Source organism: Sapajus apella, unplaced genomic scaffold (genome assembly GCF_009761245.1).
Source record: "Sapajus apella isolate SASKATOON/1434 unplaced genomic scaffold, GSC_monkey_1.0 scaffold33, whole genome shotgun sequence".
NCBI classification, from domain to species: Eukaryota; Metazoa; Chordata; class Mammalia; order Primates; family Cebidae; genus Sapajus; species Sapajus apella.
This window is the reverse complement of record NW_022436973.1, coordinates 16,607,980-16,633,140: the sequence shown is the minus strand read 5'-3', so window position 1 is coordinate 16,633,140 and position 25,161 is coordinate 16,607,980. Positions and strand designations below refer to the sequence as shown.

Genomic DNA, 25,161 nt, shown 5'->3' with positions numbered 1-25,161 from the left:
TGTGTGTGTGTGTGTGTGTGTGTGTGTGTGTGTGTGTGTGTGTGTGTGTTGGGGAGAGTGGAATAAAGAGAGATTGGTTAATGGGTACAAACATATAGTTAAATAGGAATAAATTCTAATGTTCAATAGCAGAGTAGGGTGTCTATAGTTAACAACCATGTGTTGTACCTTTCAAAACAGCTGGAAGTGAGGACTTGAAACATTCTCAACACGTAGAAATGATAAATGCTGGACGTAACTGATATCCTAAATTCCCAGAACTGATCATTACAGTGTATGCATGTAACAAAGTATCACATGCATCCTATAAATATGTATGAATAGTGTGTATCAATAAAAAAAAGTAATGAACTAATCTAAAGTGTATGGTTCAATGCTTTTGTGCCTATATTTGCAACCATGTAAACATCACCTAGATAAGAGCTATCTAGGTGATAGTTTTCCATCGCAGGTGAAAGTTCCCTTGTGTTTTCTTTCCCCAGATGTAAGCACATTCTGACTTCTATCACAATTATTTACCTGTTCTTGAACTTCATATAAATGGAATCATACAGTATATATACACTCTTTTGTGTCTGGCAATTTTCTGTCAGCATAATATTTCTGAGATGCATCCATTTTGTTATGTGTAGCCATAGTTCATTCCTTTGTATTACTGACTAGTGTTCCATTATATGAATATATACCACGATTTATCCATTCTATTTTGATGGACATTTTGGTTGTACCTTTAGGCTATGATGAATAAAGCTGCAATGAACATTTATGTTAGAGTCTTTTTGCGTTCATATGTTTTCAAATACTAGGAATGGAATGCCGGGTATGTTTGTCTTTATTAGAAATTATCAAATAGTTTTGCAGATTGGTCACAACATATTCCAACAAGAGTATTATGAGTTCCAGTAATTCCACGTCATCACCAACACTTGGTATTTTCAGTCTTTTTGAAAATTATATATTTTTATACATTTCTTTATGTGTACATATCACTTTAATAAAAGGTTAAAAATAAATCAGCCATTTAAAAGGTGATGGTTGTATCTAATGGTGAAACTCTGAACATTTAAATAAATTATAAATTATCTGGATGTTTGGTTGACATCTGCCAGGAATCCAATAACTAAATGTTGTCCTATTTAATCGATGTGTTTGTATTACATATTACGTAGAAATATTAAGTGGTTAACCTTGGGTTTGGTTAGGGAAAACTTTCTGAAAAATAGTCCCAAACCTTCCTTGAGAAATCTTTTTTACCTCCATTTCCTTTTTGTTTTATAGAACTTATGATACAGAATATTTTGACCAGAGCTCACTGCTTTTCTTCTTTCCCATTTCAGAGCATAAATGCCCAGTGGATGAGCGGGAGCAACTGGAAGAAACCTTGCCCCTGATTTTGGGTCTCATCTTGGGCCTCGTCATTGTGGTAACACTTGCAATTTACCACGTCCACCACAAAATGACTGCCAACCAGGTGCAGATCCCTCGGGACAGATCCCAGTATAAGCACATGGGCTAGGGGCCATCAGGCAGGCACCCCGCATTCCTGCTCCCCCAACTGGATCAGGTAGAATAACAAAAGCACTTTTCCACCTCGTACATGGAATACACCAACATAGCTGCAATCAAACAGGCCTGGGTATCCGAGGCTTGCTTGGCTTGTGTCCATGCTTAAACCCAGGGATGGGGGAGACTCTTTTGGATTTGTAGGGTGAAATGGCAGTTATTCTCTCCATGCTGGGAAGGAAGGAGGGAGGAGCTCAGACAGCTTTCATGCTCGTGGTGGCCATGTTGCTCTCCAAAGAGCAACAGGTGCCACTTGAAGCTGTATCTGGCCCCAAAATTTAGGGATTGAAAATACACTCTTTTGAGGAGGAAACCCTTTTAAATTCAGAAGAACAGGGGGTGCTTTGCTCCCTTGGACACAGCTGGCTTATCCTATACAGTTGTCAATGCACACAAAATACAACCTCATGCTCCCTGCAGCAAGACCCCTGAAAGTGATCCATGCTTCTGGCTGGCATTCTGCATGTTTAGTGATTGTCTTGGGAATGTTTCACTGCTACCCGCATCCAGTGACTTTGCAGCACAAGAACACGACTAATGTAACTATGCAGAGTTGTTTGGACGTCTCAATGTGCCAGGTCCAAGTCGGGGGACCTGAAGAATCAATCCGTGTGAGTTTGTTTTTTGAAATGAATTAAAACACACTATTCTCTGGCCTTTGGCTGCTTTCTTGAAACAAGAAAACAAAGCTAAGATGGTTTCTTTGGCATTTAGAGGAGAAAGAGGAAAAGATGAATATGGCTTTTGCATGTTTGCAAGAGGAAAATTTAAGAGAGGGCAGGGAATCAATGAGGCGGAAGTTGGTTTTTCTAGGTGAAAAAACAGGGATTTATTCTGGTGGTTCTTGGTCTTGAGTTTGGCATTTCACTTTGGATTAAAAAGGTGGACTGGACACAGTAGTCTAAATTGAGCTCTATTTGAAGGAAAATTCCTAGAGAAATGCACATAGTTTGAATTTCATTCACTTTCTAAATAATCACTTTTTCCCAGGATATTTGAGTGGGAGTAGGCAATATCTTTTCTCTGGTTTTAGAGTGGGACTTTCTCCCCCCACAGATACAATATCCACCATATAAGAAGCAGCTCATGAATTCCTCTCCCTAAGTCTTCAAACTGCTCACAGTAGGGCATCTTCAGAAGTTCATTATCCCAGCAATCTCACTAAGTATCATCCAGTTGCTGTTCTATTACCCATTTGTTTGCTGTTCTATTAACCACAATCTTTTAATCTTCATGATCTCTCTTCAGTGTCTGCCTGTTACCAGTGAGGGAAAATCTCCAATTCCTCATAAAAATTGCATGTTGCACACACACACACACACACACACACGCACACACACAAAAATACCGTTGGTGCCAATGAAAACTCCAAAAGATGTTTAACTCCATGTTTATACTCATCTGTGATCTTCTCACCACTGCTCCTCAAACTTGACAAACCCTTTCCTTTTTAGCATCCCATGTAATTTTTTAAAAACTTTTAAATTTCTTATTTGGACCATCTGAATATTTAGGGGAGAAATGGACTGTCAGATTTACGTAGGGTTTCACAAAAAATTACTATTCCCTTCTACAACCCTTTTGAAAAAGAAACCTTAAAACATTCTAAGTCATATGTCTGAAAATTCTCTCGTGTGTGTGGTTTTTAAACTTGCTTTCAAAAAACATAAGGCTTATTATTAGTTTTGGAATTGTCATGTAATTACATAATTGTTATGTAAATATACATAAGACCTACTATTGTTTCAAGCACCTATTGAGTACAGGCTCAGTAGTGCCTATAAAGTAATAAACTTGACCTTAGTTTCTACAGGGAAGGACTGACAAAAGAACAAGCAACACACAACATGTCATTCTCAAAATGTTACAGTGCCCTGGCTTTTTATAAAGTGTTGACTCATGACCACATCCCTGTGTCTAAGCTACTTCATCTTTCTGGAATCCAAATATCAGTGATTTTTCTACCTGTTATGTGCAGGATGCATAAAAAGCCATTATTTAAATTACTGTTATGATTATCATTATTGTTTACCATGCCATTTTTACCTAGATATTTTAAATTTACGTCTCGAACTCAGCCTAGTTGCCTTTGAACCTCGCCTTATTTCTCTCAGCCCTTTCATCTTTATTATCAACTAAACATGATAAAGAGGAGCCTCATGACGCAGAGCAGGAGCAGTGGTCTCAGGACGCATCGGTGCCTGGCATTCTCCCAGCTCAGAGACTGACTCCACTCTGGGCCTCAGCTCTGGACCCTCTCCATGCCCATTGTCGTTGCCATTGTCCTACATTTTGCAGCTGCTCCTGGGCCAGGAATAGGATGAGGCTATGGCTCATTTATCTGCATTGCTTCTCAAGCTTCAGAGACAGGGAAGAAAACAAACAGATAAACCGCCACAGAGGCTCAATCTGAGAAACGTGAATGGAGAAAGAGGAGGAAAGATGGTAGGAGTGGCCTGCAGAGTCTGGGTGAAGCAGCCAGCTGCTTGTGTAGGGATGAGTTTTACCAGGCAGGTGGTTCAAGCTGGCATTGAGCTCAAGCACTTCCCCGGAACAAACACCAAGCCACCTGAGCCAGATATAGCTTAAATCATTGTGTCTCAAAGTGCATTCAAAGGCATCCTGTATTAGAGTCATCCTAGGAGGCCTTTGAAAGATGTTTGTTCTAGTGCATCATCCCAGACATTGAGAATCTCTGTGGTGATACCCTAGAACCTGCAGTTTTATTTTGCTCCCCAGGAGATGTTGATGAATAAATATGAAGACTTCTGGTTAAAAAGCCTTTACTATCAGAGTATGTGCAACATTATCTAAATTATTGAACTTCTCTGGGTTCATGTTTTTTCATCTGAAAATGAAGCTACTCCTCCATCCTTGTAAATTTATTTGAAGATTCATGAAGCACCTGGAAGTCCCCAGCACAATGCCTGTCACACTGGAGAGGCTCTATAAAAATTATCATTAGTGGCATTTTTCTAGCACAGTTCTTAACATGTATGTTTCAATTTTACCTGCCTAACAAAAGGTCATGAAAGATTTGAATGAACTAATACAAAAGCTTTAAATCTGACTTCCACAGTTTTCTATGTCAGTTTATTTTGGATTCAGATAATTTGTATGCAGGGATTCCCCTCCGCTCCAGCTCAGTAAACCACTCAGGGGTTATCAGTTTTGGGATGAGGGGATCTGTCAGAGTTTATGGACTTGGATGGGAACACATTACACCTCCAGTTTTTGCTAACCTCAAATGAAAGGTAGAATCTCCTTCAGTGGTGAACATGGGCATTAAACCCCTGCAGTAGAAGCAGACCAGTGAATTTGCCGTCAGTAGAAATAGCCACCTTACATTTGCCAGCTATATCACAAAAGAATCATTTATACACATTACTTAGAAATTGTGGTAGTTATTTGACCCATCAAAAGATCTTGTTACTTTATGCATTATAGCCACATCTTAAAATTTTGATAATTATATGTTAATCAGTTTTTTTTGTAAGCCTATGTATTTTACTTTATGCATTTAAAAAACTTTTCTGAGAAGGAGTTTATAAGCTCAGACATCCAAGCGGGTCCAGGGTCAATGGTATTTCAGCTGTCATTTAAAGCGACAGAACCTGTCAGGTTGTCTGCTGGGAAAGGGTTTACAAAGGCACACATGACAGATGAGATCATAAGTGTTTCTTAGCACTGATCTTGTGCTTTCTAGACCCCGCTCTGGGTACCGGAACACAGCAGTGAACAAAATACATAAGGACTCCTGTCCTCATGGAACTGAAATAATGTCGTGTGTGTGCGTGCTTGTGTGTGTGTGTGTGTGTGTGTGTGTGTGTGTGTGTATGCCCACACGTGCATGTGTGTACAACTGTCTATTTAGGTAGACTTTGAGCAACCCAAATCTAAAAATCTAAAATCCAAAATGCTTCCAAATTCAAAACTTTTTCAATGGTTCTTTGCAGGATTCCCTCAGTCCCAGGAAACAGCTCCTGAGCATCATGAGCATCATGTCAGATGCTCAAATAAAATGCTCATTGGAGCATTTTGGACATTGGGTTTTCAGATTTGGGATGCTCAGTTGGTAAGTATAGGGCAAATATTCCAAAATCTGAAAAAAATCCCAAATTCAAAACATTTCTGGTGCCAAGTATTTCAGGTAAGAGATACTCAACCTGTATTATGATTAATGTACTGTCATTACCTAACCCTTCGGGGCCTTGGTTAACCTAGCTAAGGTGAATCATATAAGATCTTTAAGTCTTTTCTAGCTTTATGTTTTTAGAAATGCTGACAATGATGAGGCATAATGATCAAAGCATTTGCCATGTGAAAAAATCTTTCAGGATAATAAATGTCTTTGCTTTTAAAACAGTATATTTTGATCAGCAACCCATAGACTTTCTCACATCCTCTTTTTGTTTTTAGTTAGATCCATTTATATAGGAGATGCTCTCAGGGTCCCATTCATGTTCCCTCAGCCCTTTCTGGAGGTCATTTGCTGTGTCATTTTTAGCAAAGTGAGCAAACTTTGCCTATGGGCAGGGCAAGGAGAGTTGATGCTGTAGGAACAATTTTCAGCCAATGACAGATAGGAGATAATTAAATATGCCAGTGCACCCCTCCAGAAAGACAATTCTCAAGTGTCTCTTGGAAGGTCACCAATGGGATTGAGCCCCAGTTACCTATTGTAGTATCTCATTCATTAAAATACACTTTCTTGATTTTGTTCTCCTCTTTGTCTCTTTTCTCCACTCTGCCATGTTAGTCTTCCTGACATCATCTCCCAAATAAAGTACTTGTGTCTAAGACTTTATTCAAGCTCTTCTTTTGGCAGCACCTACACTAAGATAACGTATTCATTTGATTTGGAAACACAACTCAATATGCACACATTTCAAGGATCAAATGGACTGATTTTACTGCACAATGTGGATTTGTACTGTGTCATGTCACTTTCACAAAATTTCTTCTGCTTATACATTTTGTATCTGTTTCAGACAAAATTGATCATTTCTCTGCCTGGAATTTCACTACCGTTTTTTTTTTTTTTTTTTTTTTTTAATGACATTCTACTGTTCATTTGATCAGTTTGACCAAGCAGTCTGAAGTCATTGAGTTGTTAACTTCATGGTATGATTTACTCTTCCACTGATTGCTATTAAATATGTTCTTCCCCAGGGATAAAGGGAACATGACTGTAACTCAGTCTGACTCCATCTGTCTAATCTAGTTTGAAACTCAATCTCATTCTAATTCAAAAATAACACATCTCTCCTTTGCTTTGTTAAACTTCTACTAGAGGAAGGGGTAGCAACTGGGAGGTAGTGGCAGAGTACATGGTGTGCTCTTGTATTCCCCTTCTTTCTCTTAAATACCTTCTTCAAATCATGGGGTCTCACACTAACACATAGTCCTATTCTATGTGGACCAGTGGGGAAGGGAGATTCCAGTAAACTAGCTGGCTGTAGTCAGCTGCCTTGGAGATGCTATTAAAGGAAAGGGAGAGGACTGAGTCTCATTTTGGTTCTGCTGAAAACTACAGCTTCTGCTGTTTGGAGTGGTCTTTGTGTAGATGACATATGTGGTTTTTAGAGTAAGGATCAGCTCCACCTTGACCCTGTCTCCCTGCAGAAAAGCAGCCATATCTCCCTTCAGTTGCTCCCATGGTGCAAGCCTCCAATGCACTCTGCAGATTGAGCATCCTGTTACTTAGTTAAGTGGTTTGACACATTCCCTGCTGTCCTCTCCATGTTCCATCAAACATGGTCAAGGAAACTCCATGCCTTCTTCCATGCTCAGTAAAGGCAGAGGAGACCTGTCTAGGGCAGGTTGCCTCCACCTTTGTCTGCCCTGACACACGATATACAATGCTTTTTTTCATCCTGCTAGCTCAGGCTACTTCCTGAGGGTTTTCACCGTCCAATATTTCTGGATAGGAAATTGGCTGTTTATATACAAGTTCCCCCAACCCCTAGCTTCATGAGATCAATGTTAATGTCCCCCTCATCACCCAAAGTGGAAGAGAAAGCCCAACGTTCTCTCTAGGCTCCCAGGTCTCACTACACCCTCTTGAATCCAGGTCGTTTTTCCATCTTTTGTTAAGAGCTCTCAGATCAGTTTAGCATCTTTGGAACAGGGAAGTGGAATGAGAGTGAGCCAGCCTGAACCTGGCTTTCCTTGAACTTGGCCTTCCAGAATTTAATAATTTTTTTTTTCAGTAGTGGTATCTATATCATGATCTTACACTATTTACAACCTCTGGGGATGGGAATATTTGTCTTTAGGTCATGTCATCACGATGTTACATACAACTTTGTACCAACTCATTTGCACTCTCCAGCATCGCAAATAAATCATTCTTGGTTACTCAAGAAAATAAATTTGGGAAATGACTGCTTCCAATAACACAATGGGGAAAAGGCAAACATTTATTTTTATTTGCAAATGCAGTTTCTGCCAATAGTTAGTGCTCACAAAACCTTTTAAGCTACAGTAACTTTTGGTAAACTTAATGAATACTTTAAAAAATACCCGATGGTAAGAAAATTACAGAAAAATTTCCATTACACTGTCAAAAATGTTTGGAATCCAAAATCCACTATTTTCTGCAATAGTTTTTAATGTTTGTTCTGGTTTAAAAAGATTTTCTTTTTCTTTTCTTTCTACTTCTACATAGTCCTGGTTAAATTAATATAATCTGTCTCATGAACATTTAGGACTGCCATTTTCTGGATTTAGATTGTTTTTATTCTTACATATTTATATTAATACTTTAATATTTTACATAAAACATTGATTTGCTGTGTTTTATGAAACAAAATCATAGATCCTATTTATGGAGGCATTTCCAGTTTGAAGGAAAACTGAAAATATAATCAGTAGAAGGTCATTTTATGCCTTTGTTCCTTTTTAGCAGTAATAAATAATTAGCAACCTATTAATTACAAAAATTCTTAATTATGCTTAGAGCAACCAGAGTGCTATCACAAATTTAAATTCATATTTGTTACAGTATGTGAGATAGTTAAGAAAAGCCTCTGTTTTTCCAGTTGGGTAACAAATGGCTTTTTTCTGATGCATAATTAATAGAAACTAATGATGACTATGTAGCTCTTCCAGAGTTTTAACGGCAAATCTATATTGGCCTACAGTTAACATGCAAATTCATCCAACAAGCAACACAAAATGTATTGTAGTAGTCATTCATTTTTATCAACATTCAAGAAGATCTAGACAGCAGCACGACTCTCTTATGTCGGAAACACATTATAACATGGGCACAACTGAAGTCAGATCATACCTGGTAAAATACCCTCTTGCTAATTCATCCTCTAGAGTCAGTTCAGACTTCCAGCACAATACATGAACAATAGCGATTAATATTGTGGTACAAAGGTAAATACAGACAAGAGTTTGGTGTGCTAGCATACAGAGTTTTAAAAACGGTGACAAACAAAACCAAACGTCTTGCCCTGTTCTATCCTCTCCCTTTGTGAGCCTGGAATTCTCATGGTCTCACTGAAACATTCTGTTTGGGGAACTGAGTCCAACGATCCTAGCACTGAAATTGCTCCCTGGGAGGGAAATGTGGCCACAGGGGAACATTGTATCTATTTGAGAAAGGGCACTGAGGGAAACAGTGGTGTGCAAAAAATGGTTTGCTACCAGAGGCCTTGATGGAAAATGTGATTTTAAAAAATATTTAGCTTTATTCCCAAGGAGTGGTATACTGTGGCTCAAATTTTATTTCATTATTTTTGGTTGGATTAATGAAATGTGCACACTATCACCATCACTCTTAATTCTTCTTCCATCAAATAAGACACTTGTTAGGATAAGAAAGATATTTTACTAAAGCTGACGGTGATTGAGAGTCATTCAGTATTCAAAGTTCCTAAAGAATCATTGGTTCTCTTAAAGGGATAAAAAAGTAGGAAAGGCTTTGTTCAAACTCCTGCTAGTAAACAAGTATTACTTCAACTGATACAATGGCTACATGACATCAAAGTACTATAAATTATCAAAACTATCGTACAGAAAAATTACAAATTCGTTGCAAAATACATTATACTGCTACCATTAAGAAAAAAGTGCTTTTTGTTTTCCTTTCTTTCTTTTTTTTTTTTTTTTGCCAGAAAAGTATTCTTTCAATATAGAAAATCCTACGTGTTACCCTGCATGTGGCTAGGATATATCATAACGGAGTTTGTACGGAGTCCTTCTGATTTGCTGGACGAAAGGCTGAAAAATATAATAAAGACTTATTAACGCCGTGCTCCAAAAGACCATGCCAGTTCTCAGTGGAGAGATGCCTATTTAAGACACAAGAAGATGCCCTGTTCTGTCAAACCCTGCCGGTCATCACACTGTCCCACCAATTGGCTGGTCTAGAACGCACAGGCCATTTGCATGTTCTGCGTTTCCTTTTGTTCTCCTGAATTATTCTCATGTCCTCATCTAGCTTTGTCACCTACATGAATCTTCTGCTCAGTGATGTCTGTATTGTCTCATGAGGGGGACGATGCAAGATGGTGGACCTGCTAGTTTTAAGAACGGATGTCCAAGGAGTTCCTGGGCTGTTGCTCTCTGAGAGGGCTCCCTCACCAACATCAGGTCTAGAAATCCCCGGAGCACTGAAGAAACCTGTGAAAACACACAGATACCAATCTGAGGATTAACATAGACACCCAAACCAGTCCCCAGAATGTTTTCCCCATTCAATCTATCAACAACTTCAAACTCCAGAAAGATGTTAGGAAAGCAAAAGCAGGTCTTGCCTTTGTTAACATTTCATGTTTCCTTCCCTTTTTCAAGTTTGAAATTATAGGTATAAATGACAGCTCAACTAAGAATGAATACTTACTAAATAAAATAACAGTGGCAATCACAGTGATAAAAGCAGCTATTACAAAGGTTTTACTATGTGCAGGTACTGGTCACACATGCTTGATGAAGCATAGTAAGTATAAAAAGGGAACTGTTTTATTTTTCTAGTAACTGCAGCCACACAGGCTCTGTGGAACCCTTTTCTTTAAGAGAAACAAAATTCTATAAGGATGTCTGACACATCTCAATTTTTTTTTCTTTGAAGGTCTTGTAATTTACTTTTCCAAGGTATATCTTACATTATGCATATATTTAGAGATGAGTCTCACTATGTTGCCCAGGTTCAAACTCCTTTGCTCAAGTGATACTCCCATCTCAGCCTCCTGAGTAGCTCGGAGTACAAGCACGTGCCACCATGCCCAGCTTCCACTGCACAAATACTAAGCGTATGGTGCAATAGATTTTTACATACATTTACCCCTATTTACTTTCCACTCCTATCAAGGTATAGAAATTTTCTACCACTCTGGGAAGCTGCTTTTAGGTCCCCTTCCTGCCAGCCCCATCCCCCAGCAAAAGGTCACCACTATCTTAATTTCTAATAGCATAAATTAGTTTTGCTTACTTTTGTAATTTATCGAAATGGAGTCATATATTGTGATTTCGTCTCCATCTGGCTTCTTTCACTCAGCACTGTATCTGTGAGATTCATCCCCGATGTGTGGCAAAAGTTTTATCTTTTAAATTACCGTGTAATGTTCATTGTCCAATTATACCACACATCATTTATCCATTTGGAAAACAACCGTGGGCTGGTTTCCAGTTTTTTAAAACCATTAGGATTAAGGCTGTTCTTGTAAATGGTTTTGAAGAACACTGGCACTTGGGGGATGTGAGACTATTTTCACATAGTACATTTTTAGTCACTTTTCATTATTTAAACTTAGTCCAATCCAATATCATTTCAATCTCTCTCTTTTTTGATTTTGTTTTTGCAGGTCTACGCAACCTATATGAGTGATTCTACTAGGGCTCTTCACTAAGATTTAGGGGTAAGGAAGGAAGAGATATTACCATCACAAACAATTCTCCTCCAAAAGGCGTCTCACACTCTTTTTTATTGTCATGAAATAGATGAGAGGAGAGGTGTGTATGGGGACAGTGTTTATAGTAGTGGCCCTGCAGAAATGGTCTTCTGAGCAAGTCCTGTGGAAATCTGACAGCTTCCACAGTGGTGATTCTTGGATGGAGCATTATTATTTTCTGAGCTTGTCCTAACTGGCAATCCTTAGAAAACAGGAAAGACCCCACTCGGTCTCTTGGATGCATTCTATTAACCATGACCTTCATTGCTCTGTACAGTCCAGCCCCTGCCCATCTCTTTGACAAGGCCTACCTTCTTCCCCTTGCTCACCTTACTCCAGCCATATAAGCCTTCTTTCTTGGCTTAAGACCTTTCCAACTTAATGCTCCCTCTGCCTGGGACATTTTTCTCCAAGATCTTTGCATGGCTTGTATCTTCTTCCTATTCAGGTCCCAGCTCAGCTGATCCCTCCCTAGAAAGGGCTTCCTTCGCTCTTCAGCCTAAACCAGTCATATGGTTTGGCTCTGTGTCCCCACCTCATCTCAAATTGTAATCCCCGCATGTCAAGGGAGGGACATGGTGGAAGGTAATTGGGTCATGGGGTTAGTTTCTATCATGCTGTTCTCCAGATAGTGAGGGGATTCTCAGGAGAGCTGATAGTTGTATAAGTATATGGCATTTCCCCTGTGCTCTCTCTCACCTGCCATCATGTAAGACACGACACGCTTCCCCTTTGCCTTCTGCCATGATTGTGTGATTCTAAGGCCTCCCCAGTCTTGTGGAACTGTGAGTCAATTAAATCTCTTTTATTTGTAAATTATCCAGTCTTGACTATTTCTTCATAGCAGTGTAAAAACAGACTCATACAACCAGCTTTCAATCCCCTCTCCTGTGCACTCCATCACATCATAGCATGGTTTCTTTCATAGTACGCACCATGTTTTATTCATTTGTTTATGGTTTATTATCTGTTTCCCCAACCAAAATGCAAGCTCTACAAGAGTCAGAAAATCTGGAGTCATGCACGGTGATAACCCCAGCTATTAGACATCCCCGGCATGTAACAGCTGCTCAGTGAATGGGTATGGCACAGAGCACCTGATTTACTCTACTAATCAAGCCCTTGGGATAGAAGCCAATTGTAACCCATTTTATAGATGAAGAACTTTGGTGTAGAAAAGGGTGAGTTACTTGCCCCGTAAAAGAATGGAAGAAAAGAGTTTCAAGCCTAAGTGACTATTTCCAAAGTCCATGCACATAAACCAGGATCTCCCTGCTTCGTGTGATAAGCCAGTCTTAAAAATCCAAAAACTGTTCTGAACTTCAGCAACAGCTGCTGCTTCTCACCTTGTGTAGGTCCTTCACTCTTGGAGGTAAACTGTCCCTGATCCTCCGCATCGCCTGGAGGGGGGGCTCATTGAAGTAAGGGGGCTCGCCATCGATCATTTCAATCACCATGATCCCGAGGGACCAGATGTCCACCTGTTAGGCACACCTCACTGGTTAGATCAGGCAAGGAGAACATTCTGAAATGTCAAGTGTGTCCACAGAACCCAAGAGATCAATACTCATTCATAAATGAATATGGTATTTGTAACCCGTCAACATTTACAATACAGATTTATAGGCTAAACTGCTGGGTTACTGAGTTTTTGCTAACAATCTTTGCTTTTTATGGACAAATTCAACGAAAGTTCTACCCATCAGAAATAAATGAATATCTTAACAAACCTTTAGCAGTTTAATTTTTACTCTGTTAACTTTAGTGGTAAATTGTCTATCAGGGCAGACGAGAAAATCATCCAGTTTAATGTTATAAAAATAGAGAATAAAATTATATTTAAACTATAAGCAAATAAGGAAGTTTTGATATATTTGTAACAAACTGCAAAGAGCTACCTTGCAGCACGCAGAATATATTCTGATTCCTTTATTAATTTGCTTTTAAAAATAGTTCTTTTCTCCCCTACTTTGGAATTTCCTCCCCCTACCTTTTATTATCATTTCAAAACAGCCTGCACAAAACCTTGCTTTACAAAAGCATTTTTAGGGATTGGAGAAAAGGAAAGGAGGAGATGACAAGCAATTCTTTCTGAGTAAAGAATGAGAAGTCAGGACAATGAGGAGCCATCACTGTGCTATGAATTCCCAGTCCCGCTCACTTCCCCTTTACAGCCTCAGTATAGCTCTTATCTGTTCAATGAATTGCTGTTATTATCCCTTGGAGTGACCTTCACCGAGAATTTATCTCTCACGACTACAGTGAGAAAAACAAGTCGAGAACTCATCCAAGGTCAAGCAAACAAGAGAAAGAGACAGATTCTGCCTTAACTTATGCCAATGTCATTAGCTCCCTGCCATGTCTTCTCATGCTCCTCTTCTCCCAGAATCGCCATCTGCCCCATCATGTGTGGAAACACCATGCCTAGCCAAAACATACCCCTTGGCTTCCACCTGTAGGCAGCCTTATGTGCCTCTGAGTTTCCACCCATACTATTACTTCCTAAGAAGGCCCTTCCACTACTCCTTCTGGCCCTGTATTTTCACATTTCCAAGCCCTACCCCTTAAAAGATTATGAGTGATTGTTTTCATTCCAGTGGAAACAGAAATTGTGCCATGTTTTTGACTATGATATAATATTCACATATAATTTTTTTTTTCCTTTGAGAAAACACTGTGCAGGTCCTTCATTGTTGTAAACTGTGTTGAAAATCGTTGCTCATTTAAATATCACCTCTATTTTGTGGCACTTTCTTTGATCCTCTTTCCTTCTTCTGGATCCTCATGCCTGCTCATCTTCAGCCACTTTGCAAGTTGCATTGCCTTGCTTTGTGTGTCCCTGCCACTGAGAGTGGGATCAGAGTTGAAGTGACTCTCCCACAACGTTCACTGTAGGACTGCAATAAACAGCTCTTGGATAAATACTGCAATGATCGGCCCAGGAGTGGCCAGGCTCCCTCCTGCCACAGCCTACTTACTCTGTGCCTCATCTAGTGAGTGGGGATCAAAGATGGAGTCAAAAGTCACTGCTTCCATCTCCTGTGGTCACCAACTATCTCAGAACCAATTTGTCCCTGAGCCTGCCCCCCGGTCCTGCCACTTCTATGACTGTGACCCCCTTACCTCTGTCCCATAAGGTAGCCTAGAAATCACCTCAGGGGCCATCCAGTAGGGAGTGCCAACCAATGATTTCCTCTTCGGCACCTCTTTGGAAACTTGAGCACAGAAACCAAAATCAGATAACTTTATCTGAAAAGAAAAGAAATGCAACAAACTAGCAATTTTAAAACAATGTCTGCTAGACATGAAAATACAAACATGGAGAGTTTCAAATTGATAACAAAACAGTCTCATCAACAAGCCTTGGACATATCAGAGGAGGGACTGTCAGACCCTTTTATTGGAAAGGCATGGTCCATTTTAATGGCGACACTTCCCCCAGGCCCATCAGGATCGACTTCCAAATATCTAAACTCCTGCTGCTTACATTACTTCTATAAAATGATGAAACAACAACAAAAAATCTTTACATATTAAATACACCCAAAACAAAAAAATGGTTACATCCCAAGCCCACAAGTTTAATTTAATGTAACAGATGATGTTTTCATATACGTAAATTACTATTCTCAATGCGAATTTTGAACAAACTGATGTAATTTAGGTTCTTTTGAGTTGAGCACATTTAGATTTCTACGTACCATGAGGCGAATTCAAAGAACCATCTCTTTTCTATACTTGAAACATTGCAAGACCTTTGTTTCTCCAGGATGTGGAAATGTCACTTTTAGTACCTGATCCCCTACCCTTTTTGGTTTGTTCTTTTGTCCATGACAATTGAAGCTGCCAATGTGAACATCAGTGCAAGTGGAAACAGGCAGAGAATTTGGGTGTCAGCACTTGGTTGTTAGGGGTTTAAGGTGGTTATCCTAAGGACTCAGGGCCATAGCATGAGAAAAGAAGACCATATATGAAATACTGGGCACCTGGGGCAGATGAAATTGAAGGATTACTGGAGACTGAAGAGAAAGATATTAAGAAATCAGCAAAACAATGGAGAATAAATTGGGAAAGCCAAGATGGGGACAGCGGCAGCTGGGACCCAACAGGGAGATGAAACCAGGTGAGAATTGAGAGCCGCTGTTGCGCTTGGCAATGAGGGCGCCCCTAGCAGTCTGTAGTTTCAGGCTGAGTCGATGGTAGAATCCCGAGAGTAGTCAGGTAGATCTCAGTCAGACTGCTTTTCAAGAAATGAGATGTATTTTAATACATATAGAAGAAACCCAGCAGTTACAAATGTGGTGAATATGATAATGATGACAATGATAATTATTACCATTCTCTTTAGCGGGTTGAATGTCTACCAGAATTCACATCCATCCAAACCACAGCACGTGATCTTATTTGGAAAAGAGTCTTTGCAGATATAACCAGTGAAGGTGAGGTCATACTGGATTGGGGACAGGCCCTAAATCCCATGACTGAAAATAGGAGAGGACACAGACACACAGAGAAGAAGACCATGTGAAGACAAAGCAGAGACTGGAGGGATGAGTGCACAAGCCAACCAACACCAAGGATTGCCACAACCACCAGAAACCAGGAGAAAGGTACATAAAGCTTCTCCCTCAGAGCTTCCAGACGAATCAACACTGCTAATGCCTTGATTTTGGACCTCTGGACTCTTGAACTGTGAGAATGCATTTCATGCAGAGGGAAGAAAATGCCACTTAATTGGTAGCAATTTGTTATAGCAGTCCTAGAAAATGAATACACTCACTGAGCTCTTACTACCTGCCAGGTAACACTATAAACACTTTACATGTATTATCCCATTTGACTGCTCACAAGAAACTAACGAGCTAGGAAATATTATTATCTCCATTTTACAGAGAGGTAAGCCAAAGGATAGAAGTGGTTAGGCCACTTTGCCGAGGATACAGAACTAGTAAGTGGAAGAGCCAAGATTCAGGAATTTAACCACCACTCTGTATTGAAGAACAAAGTTACAGGCTGAAAGAAGGGAGTTACTGGAGTGGTAGATGTTGAAGAAAGAAGAGAGGGTGAGGGTAACTGATGATAGGGATTTTAAAACATCCCTTCAGGAAGGTGGGGTGGGATCCAGGGTCTTGCTACTTAAAGCATCATCTTCATCAATAGCAGCAGCAGCAGCAGCAGCAGCAGCAGCGTTACCTGGGAGCTTGTTAGACTTGCCGAACCTCAGGCCCCACCCAGACCTACTGAAGTTACAGTTCCACTTTAAAAAGATCCCCAGGCCACTGGTGTACACATTATAGCTTGAATCATAGGAGGCCACAGTTCAGCCAAGAAACAGAAGAGGAAGGAGGTCACATAAACAAGTAAGGATGAAGGGGCATTTATTTGCACAGTCTCATCTCTTTATCATTTTGACAAAAACCTTAACATTTTCACCATGCCCTGTCTTCCTTCTGCTAACCTAAACACTCTGCAGTCCATCTGAATGGCTTTTGAAGTCCTCCATAATCTGGTGCCTTTTCACATAGCCAACCTCAGTCCTCATGGCTTTCTGCACACACTGAAACCATTCCTAGGGACCAGGGGTGTTCCTGGAATGTAGGATTTCCAGGGCTAAAACCCAGAAAGTTCTGGGCAAATCAGAAACAGGTCATCTTACAATGTATTCCCAACTCTGAGTTTTTGTTGATGGCTTTTCTTGCATATTCAATTCTTAGGCATACATCAAGGGCTTTATCAAATCTAACATTCTCCAGAATTCTTCTCAGAAGGCCACGTTGATCTCTCTCTTTTCCAAATTCAGAAAATTTGGCAAGCACTCAATCCTGAACTGTTTTCTGGTGCTGATTTTCTGCCTCTATTTAGGGATGACATTCCTCGGGGGCAACAGCTCTGCTTTCTGATTGCAGAGACTTACTGTGTTCCTTAAGTGCTGGGCAAACAGTACAAACTCAGATAACACATGCAACTAGATTTATTTTATATTGACATACATACATAGTTCATCAGGTGACAGAAGACACATTGAAGCTATTTCTGAAAACATCAAAAACATACTGAAGATAGCTGTTTCTAGAATCAAAGTTGGAACACAGATGGAATGAAAGTAATATTTTGGAAATTATTAATGTGTTTTTTTTTTCTTTTTTCATTTCCTTGTTCATGATATTCTCACTAACTGGCTTAAGGCCAGTGATTTGGGCAACAGTGGTACGATTTGAACTGGAAGGGTTACATTATTCCCAGTGAAATGCTAGAGAAAGCTGGTTTAGTAGAGACGTGATCTTCTCAATTGCTTATCAAGAATCAACCCCAGAGGACTCAGATCACAGAATTTCCCATGTAGAATGAAGAAGAGGGCCTTGTAGCCATGATAGCTCGTCCATAATCCTTGGTGCCCTATTGTAAGAGGACACGAAAATGCACAGAAGTAAAAATCTTACAGTTCACCCCTTGTAGTCTGGGATTATTTGCAAAAAGGGAGAAAAAGTAGTGATGTTGACTACATCAGGTCCCAACCTCCTTATGATGTATCACTTTTCTTTACTCCAAGCAGATGGTTGTGGGCTTCAGAAATATCTATGTTGCATATATCCCCATTCAAATAAGGGAGAGGAGAAGCTCCACAAGCATATGTTCAGAGGTAATATTCAAAATATTTGATAACCAGATTAATGTAGGCCAATTGGAACCTAGATATAAAGTCAAGCACAGTCCCAGAGTTACCCTGGGAAATGAGGTGAGGAGGGTCTTGGGAAGGGGCTGGAGTGATGAGGGATACCCTAAGGACTTAAAGCAGTGGCTGTCAACCAACTAGCATGAAAATCTTGCAATATTTTAAAAAAACAGTTGTAGACACACTAATGAAACTGACTGAACAATAGCCTTGGCCATACCCAGTGTGAAAGGAAAAGAAAAACTCAGGACCCCAATTCACTCTTCCAAGAGGAAAAATTAAGCTAAAAGCTGAGTCCTGTAAGAAGCTGCCTTCTGTTTTGTTCCTAAGCAGACAGCTACAGGTCATAGGTATGACCACAGGTAGCAACTCTATATTCACATTATATTCTGTAAAGTGCCCATTTGCTGAGCATGAGACAAATACATAATTGACAGTTCTCCTACCTGCTCCTTCTCTCTTGCGACAAGTAGATGACCATACGCTCCCTCTTTCCCCTCCAGCCCACTTTTCCCCTTTCCTTCAAATTCATCTTTGGGGAAAGGCACAGGCCACAGACAGTTTCTATGAAGCCATGCTTTCTTTTTCTTCTGGACCTATCCTTAACTTTGGCAAAATAAACTTCTAAATTAATTGACGCCTACCTCAGATACTTTTTCATTTTACAGCAGCTAGTAAAACATACTCCACGGAGACATGGCACAATAGTGTGGGTGGAAGTGAGCTCATGGCAATGCTACTGGCTCCCATGGCCTGTGTGGGATGTGCAGGGATGCAGAAGTTCCTCCAAATTTCAGTGAGGTAATGGGGAAGGGCCTGGCTCAAGCCTGTGGTTGGGACAAGGAGGCAGCCTGCAGGGCAGCTTTCAACCCATGAGTGAAGAGGCTGCAGCTGTGAAGTACAGCAGATGTGCGCCCCCAGACAGCCCAGCCACCGAGAGGACCAGTCAATCCACAGTCAATCCTGCTACCTGCTCGCCAGTCCACGTAGCAGGAGAGTCCAATGACACCAAGACAGGGAGGAGAGAGGAACACAAAGATGCTTCCTATCTCCTTCAACCTGAGGTCCCACGGGCAATGCTTGTCTCTCCTTCTCCCATACTCCAGCCTGGGAATGAGTGAGGGTTGCGGGGGAGGGAGTAGGTGGTGGTTAAATTTGAAAGACTGAGTTTATAAAGGTATCATTTATACCTCATAATAATGTAGTCAAACTTTGATAGGCAATGTTCAAATTATTCAAGCCAACTAAAATTAATGAATTGAATTAAAATAGAGATTTAAAAAAATAATCAAGCTAGTAGAATGTTGTGAAGAAGTCTGGGTTAGTTTTAGGAAACATGGAAAGTATAATTGTGGTGTGGGGTATGTATGTGTGTGTGTATGTTTATTTCCAAAACTAGGGTGTGAGTAAATTGGCAACCCCAATATACAGAGAGCAGAGGAGGAGCAAACATTCCAATACATTTTGTTTGCCTGTAAACTTAAGAAACCCAAATGATTGAGGAGGTGAATGTATCAGCATTTTGGTATTGGCAGTTTTACATTTCAATATCTCTAGTGCGGTTTCTCTTTGCTGACATGAAAAATACCCAAACCCTTCAAAATATGGCATCCTAATAATCATCTCTCTGACAAACTGTGAGATGAGCAATTGAAACTCGACACTTGGAAGTGAGGTCTGTTCTTTTGCTGTAGGAGTGTAAGTGCTTTTGCATAATTCTTTATTCTCCAAGTACGTAAAAGGGACAATTTTGTAAAAGAACATAATTGCACACAACATTTGTCCAAATAAATCTACAAGTAGATAATGAGAACTCAAGTAATGAGTATAATAAAGCACTGTAGGCAGATCTTAAAAGCAAATCATATAGATGCTAAGCTGAGGCTTACTTTGGATAGAATTGTGCAACTGGGCTGCTTAGGAAACCACCTTTGTCTCATCGATGCAGCTAGGCTAAGAGAACTACTGCTAGCACGTTTATCCACCTCCTAAAAGGAGAAAATGTAGCTTGTTACCCAAGGGCCACACAAGGAACTTTAGTTTAGAGCTCAGACAAAGCTGCTATTTAAACATGAGATCCTATCCGCGTCTCTTGTGTCCTGGCCAGGAATCAGGGGTCCCACCAAAGAATGGTGGAGGGTTGAGGGGAGTGAGGGTGGGCAAAAGAGAGTCTATCCACAGGACAGCTACAGGTTTAAAGATAGAATGTAAAAACACCTGCCCTGTAAATGGCCTGCACTCTAAAGAATTCTGTGTCTGCTCTAGGGTCTTGGCTAATGCAAAAGAGGGCTGCTTGTGTGCTTGGTTTCTGGGTGCTTCCTTATAAGGCAACGGTACTCAATGTGCAATGTATGTAGCATCAGCCTCGCCAGTTAGCCTGTTAGATATGCAGCTTCCTGGGTACCACGTAGCCTGACTGAACCAGAATCTCAGGGGGTGGGGCCTAGGAATGTGTTTCTTGCTAAGCTTTCCAGCAAGTTCTGATGCTCAGCAAAGTTTGAGAACTTTTGCTTTAAGGAGATGACCCAAGGACAAAGGAACTTAGAGAGGGAAGTGAAGGGGCCAGTCTGATGATGGTGCTTCCAGTTCTACGTAAGGTCCACTTCTTCAGCTGCCATATCCAAGAGGTGAGGGGAGGCACAAGAGAGGCTAAACCAATGGGACACAGAGACATTAGCCAGCCCTGCCACAAGTCTGCACAGCAGTGCCAAAGGCAAACACAATCCTGGGTCTCCTGACCTTTCATGCTGTGCTTCCTGCAGTAGGAAAAGTTACCTCTGTGGAGTAGCAGGGAAGGGAGGAGGGACAGAAGTCAGATATATTAAAGCAGAATGAATTTTAGCAAGTCATTTCACATATGCTAGCCTCTGCTTATTTAAGAAGAGCATTTGAGAGATAATCTTCAGGTCTTCTTCAATGCTCAAATTCTGGTTATTTGAGAGACAACAAAATTCAAATGTTTAAGGGAGCCAGGCAAGTCATATCAATAAACTGAGAGGGCCAGGTGGACACTACGGGTGGGCACCCCTGCTGAAGAGAAACGACTTCCTGCTGATGATCAGGGGAAAGTAAAGAGGGAATGGAAGGAATGGTCGTGAGGCCCTGGTTGCAGGTCTGTGGCCACTTACCATCCTTTATCCCAATTTCACGTTCTGTGGGAGCAGGGCACAAACATACTGCATTGTCTCTGAACACCATTGTGTTGGTTAATATTGGATGTCAACTTGATTGGATTGAAGGATGCAAAGTATTGTTCCTGGGTGTGCCTGTGAGGTGCTGTCAAAGGAGATTAACACTTGAGTCAGTGGACTGGGAAAGGTAAACTCATCCTGAATCTGGGTGGGCACCATCAAATCAGCTGCCAGACTGGCCAGAACAAAAGCAGGCAGAAGAACATGAAAAGACTAGACTGGCTTAACATCTTAGCCTATATCTTTCTCCTGTGCTGGTTGCTTTCCTCCCCTTGAACACTGGACTCCAAATCCTTCGGCTCTGGGACTCTTTGACCTTCAACCACAGACTGAAGGCTGTACTGTCAGCTTCCCTACTTTGGAGGCTTTGGGACTTGAACTGGTTTCCTTGCTCCTCAGCCTACAGATGGCCTATTGTGGGACCTCACTTTGTGATTGTGTGAGTTAATGCTCCTTAATAAACTTTTTATATAACATCGATCCTATTAGTTCTGTCCTTTTAGAGAACCCTGACCAATACAACCATGTTAGTTTGAGCTCCTTTAGAAGAGCACCCCAAAGCAAGGATTCAGATACAGCAAATACTAGCAGTGAAATGGGGAACCACAGCAAAAAAGGGAAAGTGACCAGTCAATCAACCAAGGGAAGGTTAGTTACCAAGTGAGTTTCTATGGTGGACAAATGCAGCTTGATCTTGCTGAGGAAGCAAGTCTGGGAGGCTGTGTAGAACAAAAATCTCACAGTCATTCCATCTGAGAATAAGAGAGCTGGGGTATTAATACACCAACTCCCAGCACTGGCTTCCAGGCTGCTCCTGGGGAGGTTGAACATTAATTCCCTGGAATTTCTAACCAGGCTTGTATGGAAAAAGCAGTAACAGTGGCCAGAAAAAGTCCTCAGGCATAAAGATGCAGATGGTGGCATTTGGAGGTGAAGCTAGTGATCACTGAAACAGGAAGTTCCGGGAAGGTCGGGGCAGGGCACCAACAGCATGTGCTGTGGTACAACTCACCCTCCTTATACCACTTCCCCTACCGCCATGCATGAATTTAGCTATAGTGTTGCCAGACCCTTTGCTTTTTCAAGGAAGAAAGAACCTGGAATTTTATATGACATCTTCCAAGTTTTGATTTGTGGCAATCAATTTATAGTAAAAAGAAAAAGAGATCATAAAGACCACTGTGTGTGTCTCTTTTCCAAAACTTAGTGGATTTAGTAGGTCATGGGTTTGAATTCCAGCCAATGAATTTGTCAAAAATCACTCACTGCTTACTGGCCCCTAAGTAATTCATTTCTCAAATGCTGACCTTAGGCCAAGGAAAGGTCATGATGATTCTACACAACACTTAATTACAAAGGCAGAGGAAATGCCTTCTGACTTAGTATCTACCTTGTACCTGGTGTACTTCTGAGGGTTTTATACAAATTACATCATTAATTCCTAAACCACTCTATGAGATACTTATTTATTTTCCTCTTTCAATCCCAAACACCACATTATCCCTTCTTAACACAAGTTAGTGACTTGTCAGATATTATTTATGCCATAGATAATAATTGAATGGCTTATTCTTAGTTGATAGAAGATAATCTGTCTAGTCCTTTAAAAGGACAGAGAGTATTCATTATTTTAAACCTGAGCAATTCTCTGTAATTTTTCCTAACTTTTAAAAATTTTTTAAATTAAAAATTTTTTTTTGGAGACAGGCTCTCACTTTGTCACTCAGACTGGAGCGTAGTGGCATGATCGTGGCTCACTGCAGCCTCAAACTCTAGGGCTCAAGCAATCTTCCTGCCTCAGTCTCCAGAGTAGCTAGGACTACAGGCAAGTGCCACCACATCCAGTCACATCCAGCTAAGTTTTTAGTTTTCTTGTAGAAATGAGATGGGTCTCCAATATATTTCCCAGGTTGGCCTTGAACTACTGGGCTCAAGTAGTTCTCCTGCCTCAGCCTTCCAAAGCACTGGGATTACAGATGTGAGCCACCATGCCCAGCCAACTTTTAAATTTTTAAGTAATGACAAATCCACAGGAAGTTGTAATATGTACCCAGTTCTCACTAGTATTAGCATCTTACATGGCTACAGTACAATATCAATACCAATAAATTGATTAGGTACAATTTGTAGAACGTATTCAAATTTCATCAGTTATACATGAATTCATTGTGTAGTGTATAAATGTATACTCTGAAATTTTGTCTCGTGTGGCCAACTAGTCAACTAACCAAGGGAAGGCTAGTTAACTGGCGAGTTACTATGGTGGGCAACTAGAGTTTGATCTTGCTGAGGAAGTCTGGAAGACTATGCTAAACAGTGCAAAAGTCATTGCAGTTTTGCCATTAAAAGTGATGGCAGTTACTTTTGCACCAACCTACTATAAGCACTACCAAAATAAAGATACCCAACTGCAACATCACCACAGGACTCCCTCGTGTATTCTTTACGGATACATTCCTACAACCCCCAACCCCTGCCAATCACTCATCTGCTATGCATTTCTATAATTATGATGTTTCATGAATGTGTGTGTGTGTGTGTGTGTGTGTGTGTGTGTGTGTAATCTTATAGTATGTATCCTTTTGAGATTGGTGTTTTCTCACTCAGTATAATTTCCCTGAGGTTCACCCAAGTTCTTGTGTGTATCACTTGTTGGTTTTTATTGTTGAGTGGTATTCCATGATATGGATATATTAATACTATTTGTTTAACCATTTACCCTTTGAAGGACATTTAGGTAGTTTCCACATTGGAGCTATTATTAAGAAAACGGCTATAAATATCTGTGTACAAGTTTCTGTGGGAAAATAAGTTTCCATTTCTCTGGATAAATGCCTCAGAGTGCAAGTGCTGGTTGTATGGTAAGTCCATTTTTGGTTTTAAAAAATTACTGCCAAAGTATTTTCCTGAGTGGCCATGCCTTTAATTCCTATGAGTAGTGTATGAATGAGTGTTATTATCACTATTTTTCATTTTAGTCATTCTCCTAGGTGTGCGGTGAATAGCTCATTGTAGTTTTAACGTGCATTTCTCAAAAGCTAATGATGTTGAACATCTCCAAACAGTAAGAGAACCCAACATATCTTGTGTGGCAGACAGTATTCTCCAAAAATGCCAACAATAATTTTGCCCATCTCATGAGCTTTTCTTACGACATGACTTAATTTTTCTCACACTGAGGAAGACTCTATACTCCTGCTCCCTGAATCTGTAAGGGCTTGTGACCATAGTGAAAGTAATGCTATGTGATTCTGAGGCTAGGCAATAAAAATGCATGCACTTCCTCCTCGTTTTCTTGGGAAACACTCTTGGGAACCAGCTTCCATGCCATGAGGAAACTCAAGCCACATGGGGAGGCCATGTTGTAGGTGTTCTGGTGACAGTTCCAGCCAGCCTGCCTGAATTGACTACCTGACATGTGAGTGAGGATGACTAACAGATGACTCTGGCTCCAGGCATTATCTAACCACAAGTCAAAGCAGCGCTGCTTTGTTGAGCTTAGTCAACCCTGGGATCCATGAGAGACAATGCTATAAGGACTGTTGACAAATGTTCAGATGTTTCATTATAAATAACAGCAATAGATAATTGAAAATGTCTTCTCCACTATATAATGTTGTACACTAATAGACTAGTATAAAAACGTACTCTTAGCCTTTTCTTGGAGTAGCCACACTCCATTTCTGCTCTCTGTTAAAAGTTTCCTTTCCCAATAGACACTGGAGAAGCCGCTGGAGTTACACGGTTCTTAACATGAATGAGTAAACTCTGGACAACATGGCCAAGAGGCACAAGATCCACTCAACATGCTGTTGCTTCCTCTGCCTGG

General features: G+C 40.5%; 2 protein-coding genes across 3 annotated transcripts in view; one reads left to right on the top strand and one right to left on the bottom strand.

The window, feature by feature from the left end:
- The window catches only part of LAMP5 (lysosomal associated membrane protein family member 5), a 16,589-nt gene extending 14,370 nt beyond the window's left edge, over window positions 1-2,219 (top strand). Inside the window, exon 6 of the mRNA XM_032295428.1 lies at window positions 1,338-2,219. Within this exon, the coding sequence (XP_032151319.1) occupies window positions 1,338-1,516 (179 nt within the window). The 3' untranslated portion in view covers window positions 1,517-2,219. The remainder of the gene's footprint in view (window positions 1-1,337) is intronic.
- A 5,750-nt stretch (window positions 2,220-7,969) lies between these two features.
- Window positions 7,970-25,161, bottom strand: part of PAK5 (p21 (RAC1) activated kinase 5) — a 288,323-nt gene continuing 271,131 nt past the window's right edge. The window contains exons 8-10 of one of the 2 annotated variants that reach the window (XM_032295426.1): window positions 14,592-14,717; window positions 12,815-12,949; window positions 7,970-10,200 (exon numbers count right to left, since the gene is read on the bottom strand). In XM_032295426.1, coding sequence (XP_032151317.1) covers window positions 10,045-10,200; window positions 12,815-12,949; window positions 14,592-14,717 — 417 coding nt within the window. In that variant the 3' untranslated portion in view covers window positions 7,970-10,044. The remainder of the gene's footprint in view (window positions 10,201-12,814; window positions 12,950-14,591; window positions 14,718-25,161) is intronic. The other variant, XM_032295427.1, reaches the window with a different exon arrangement.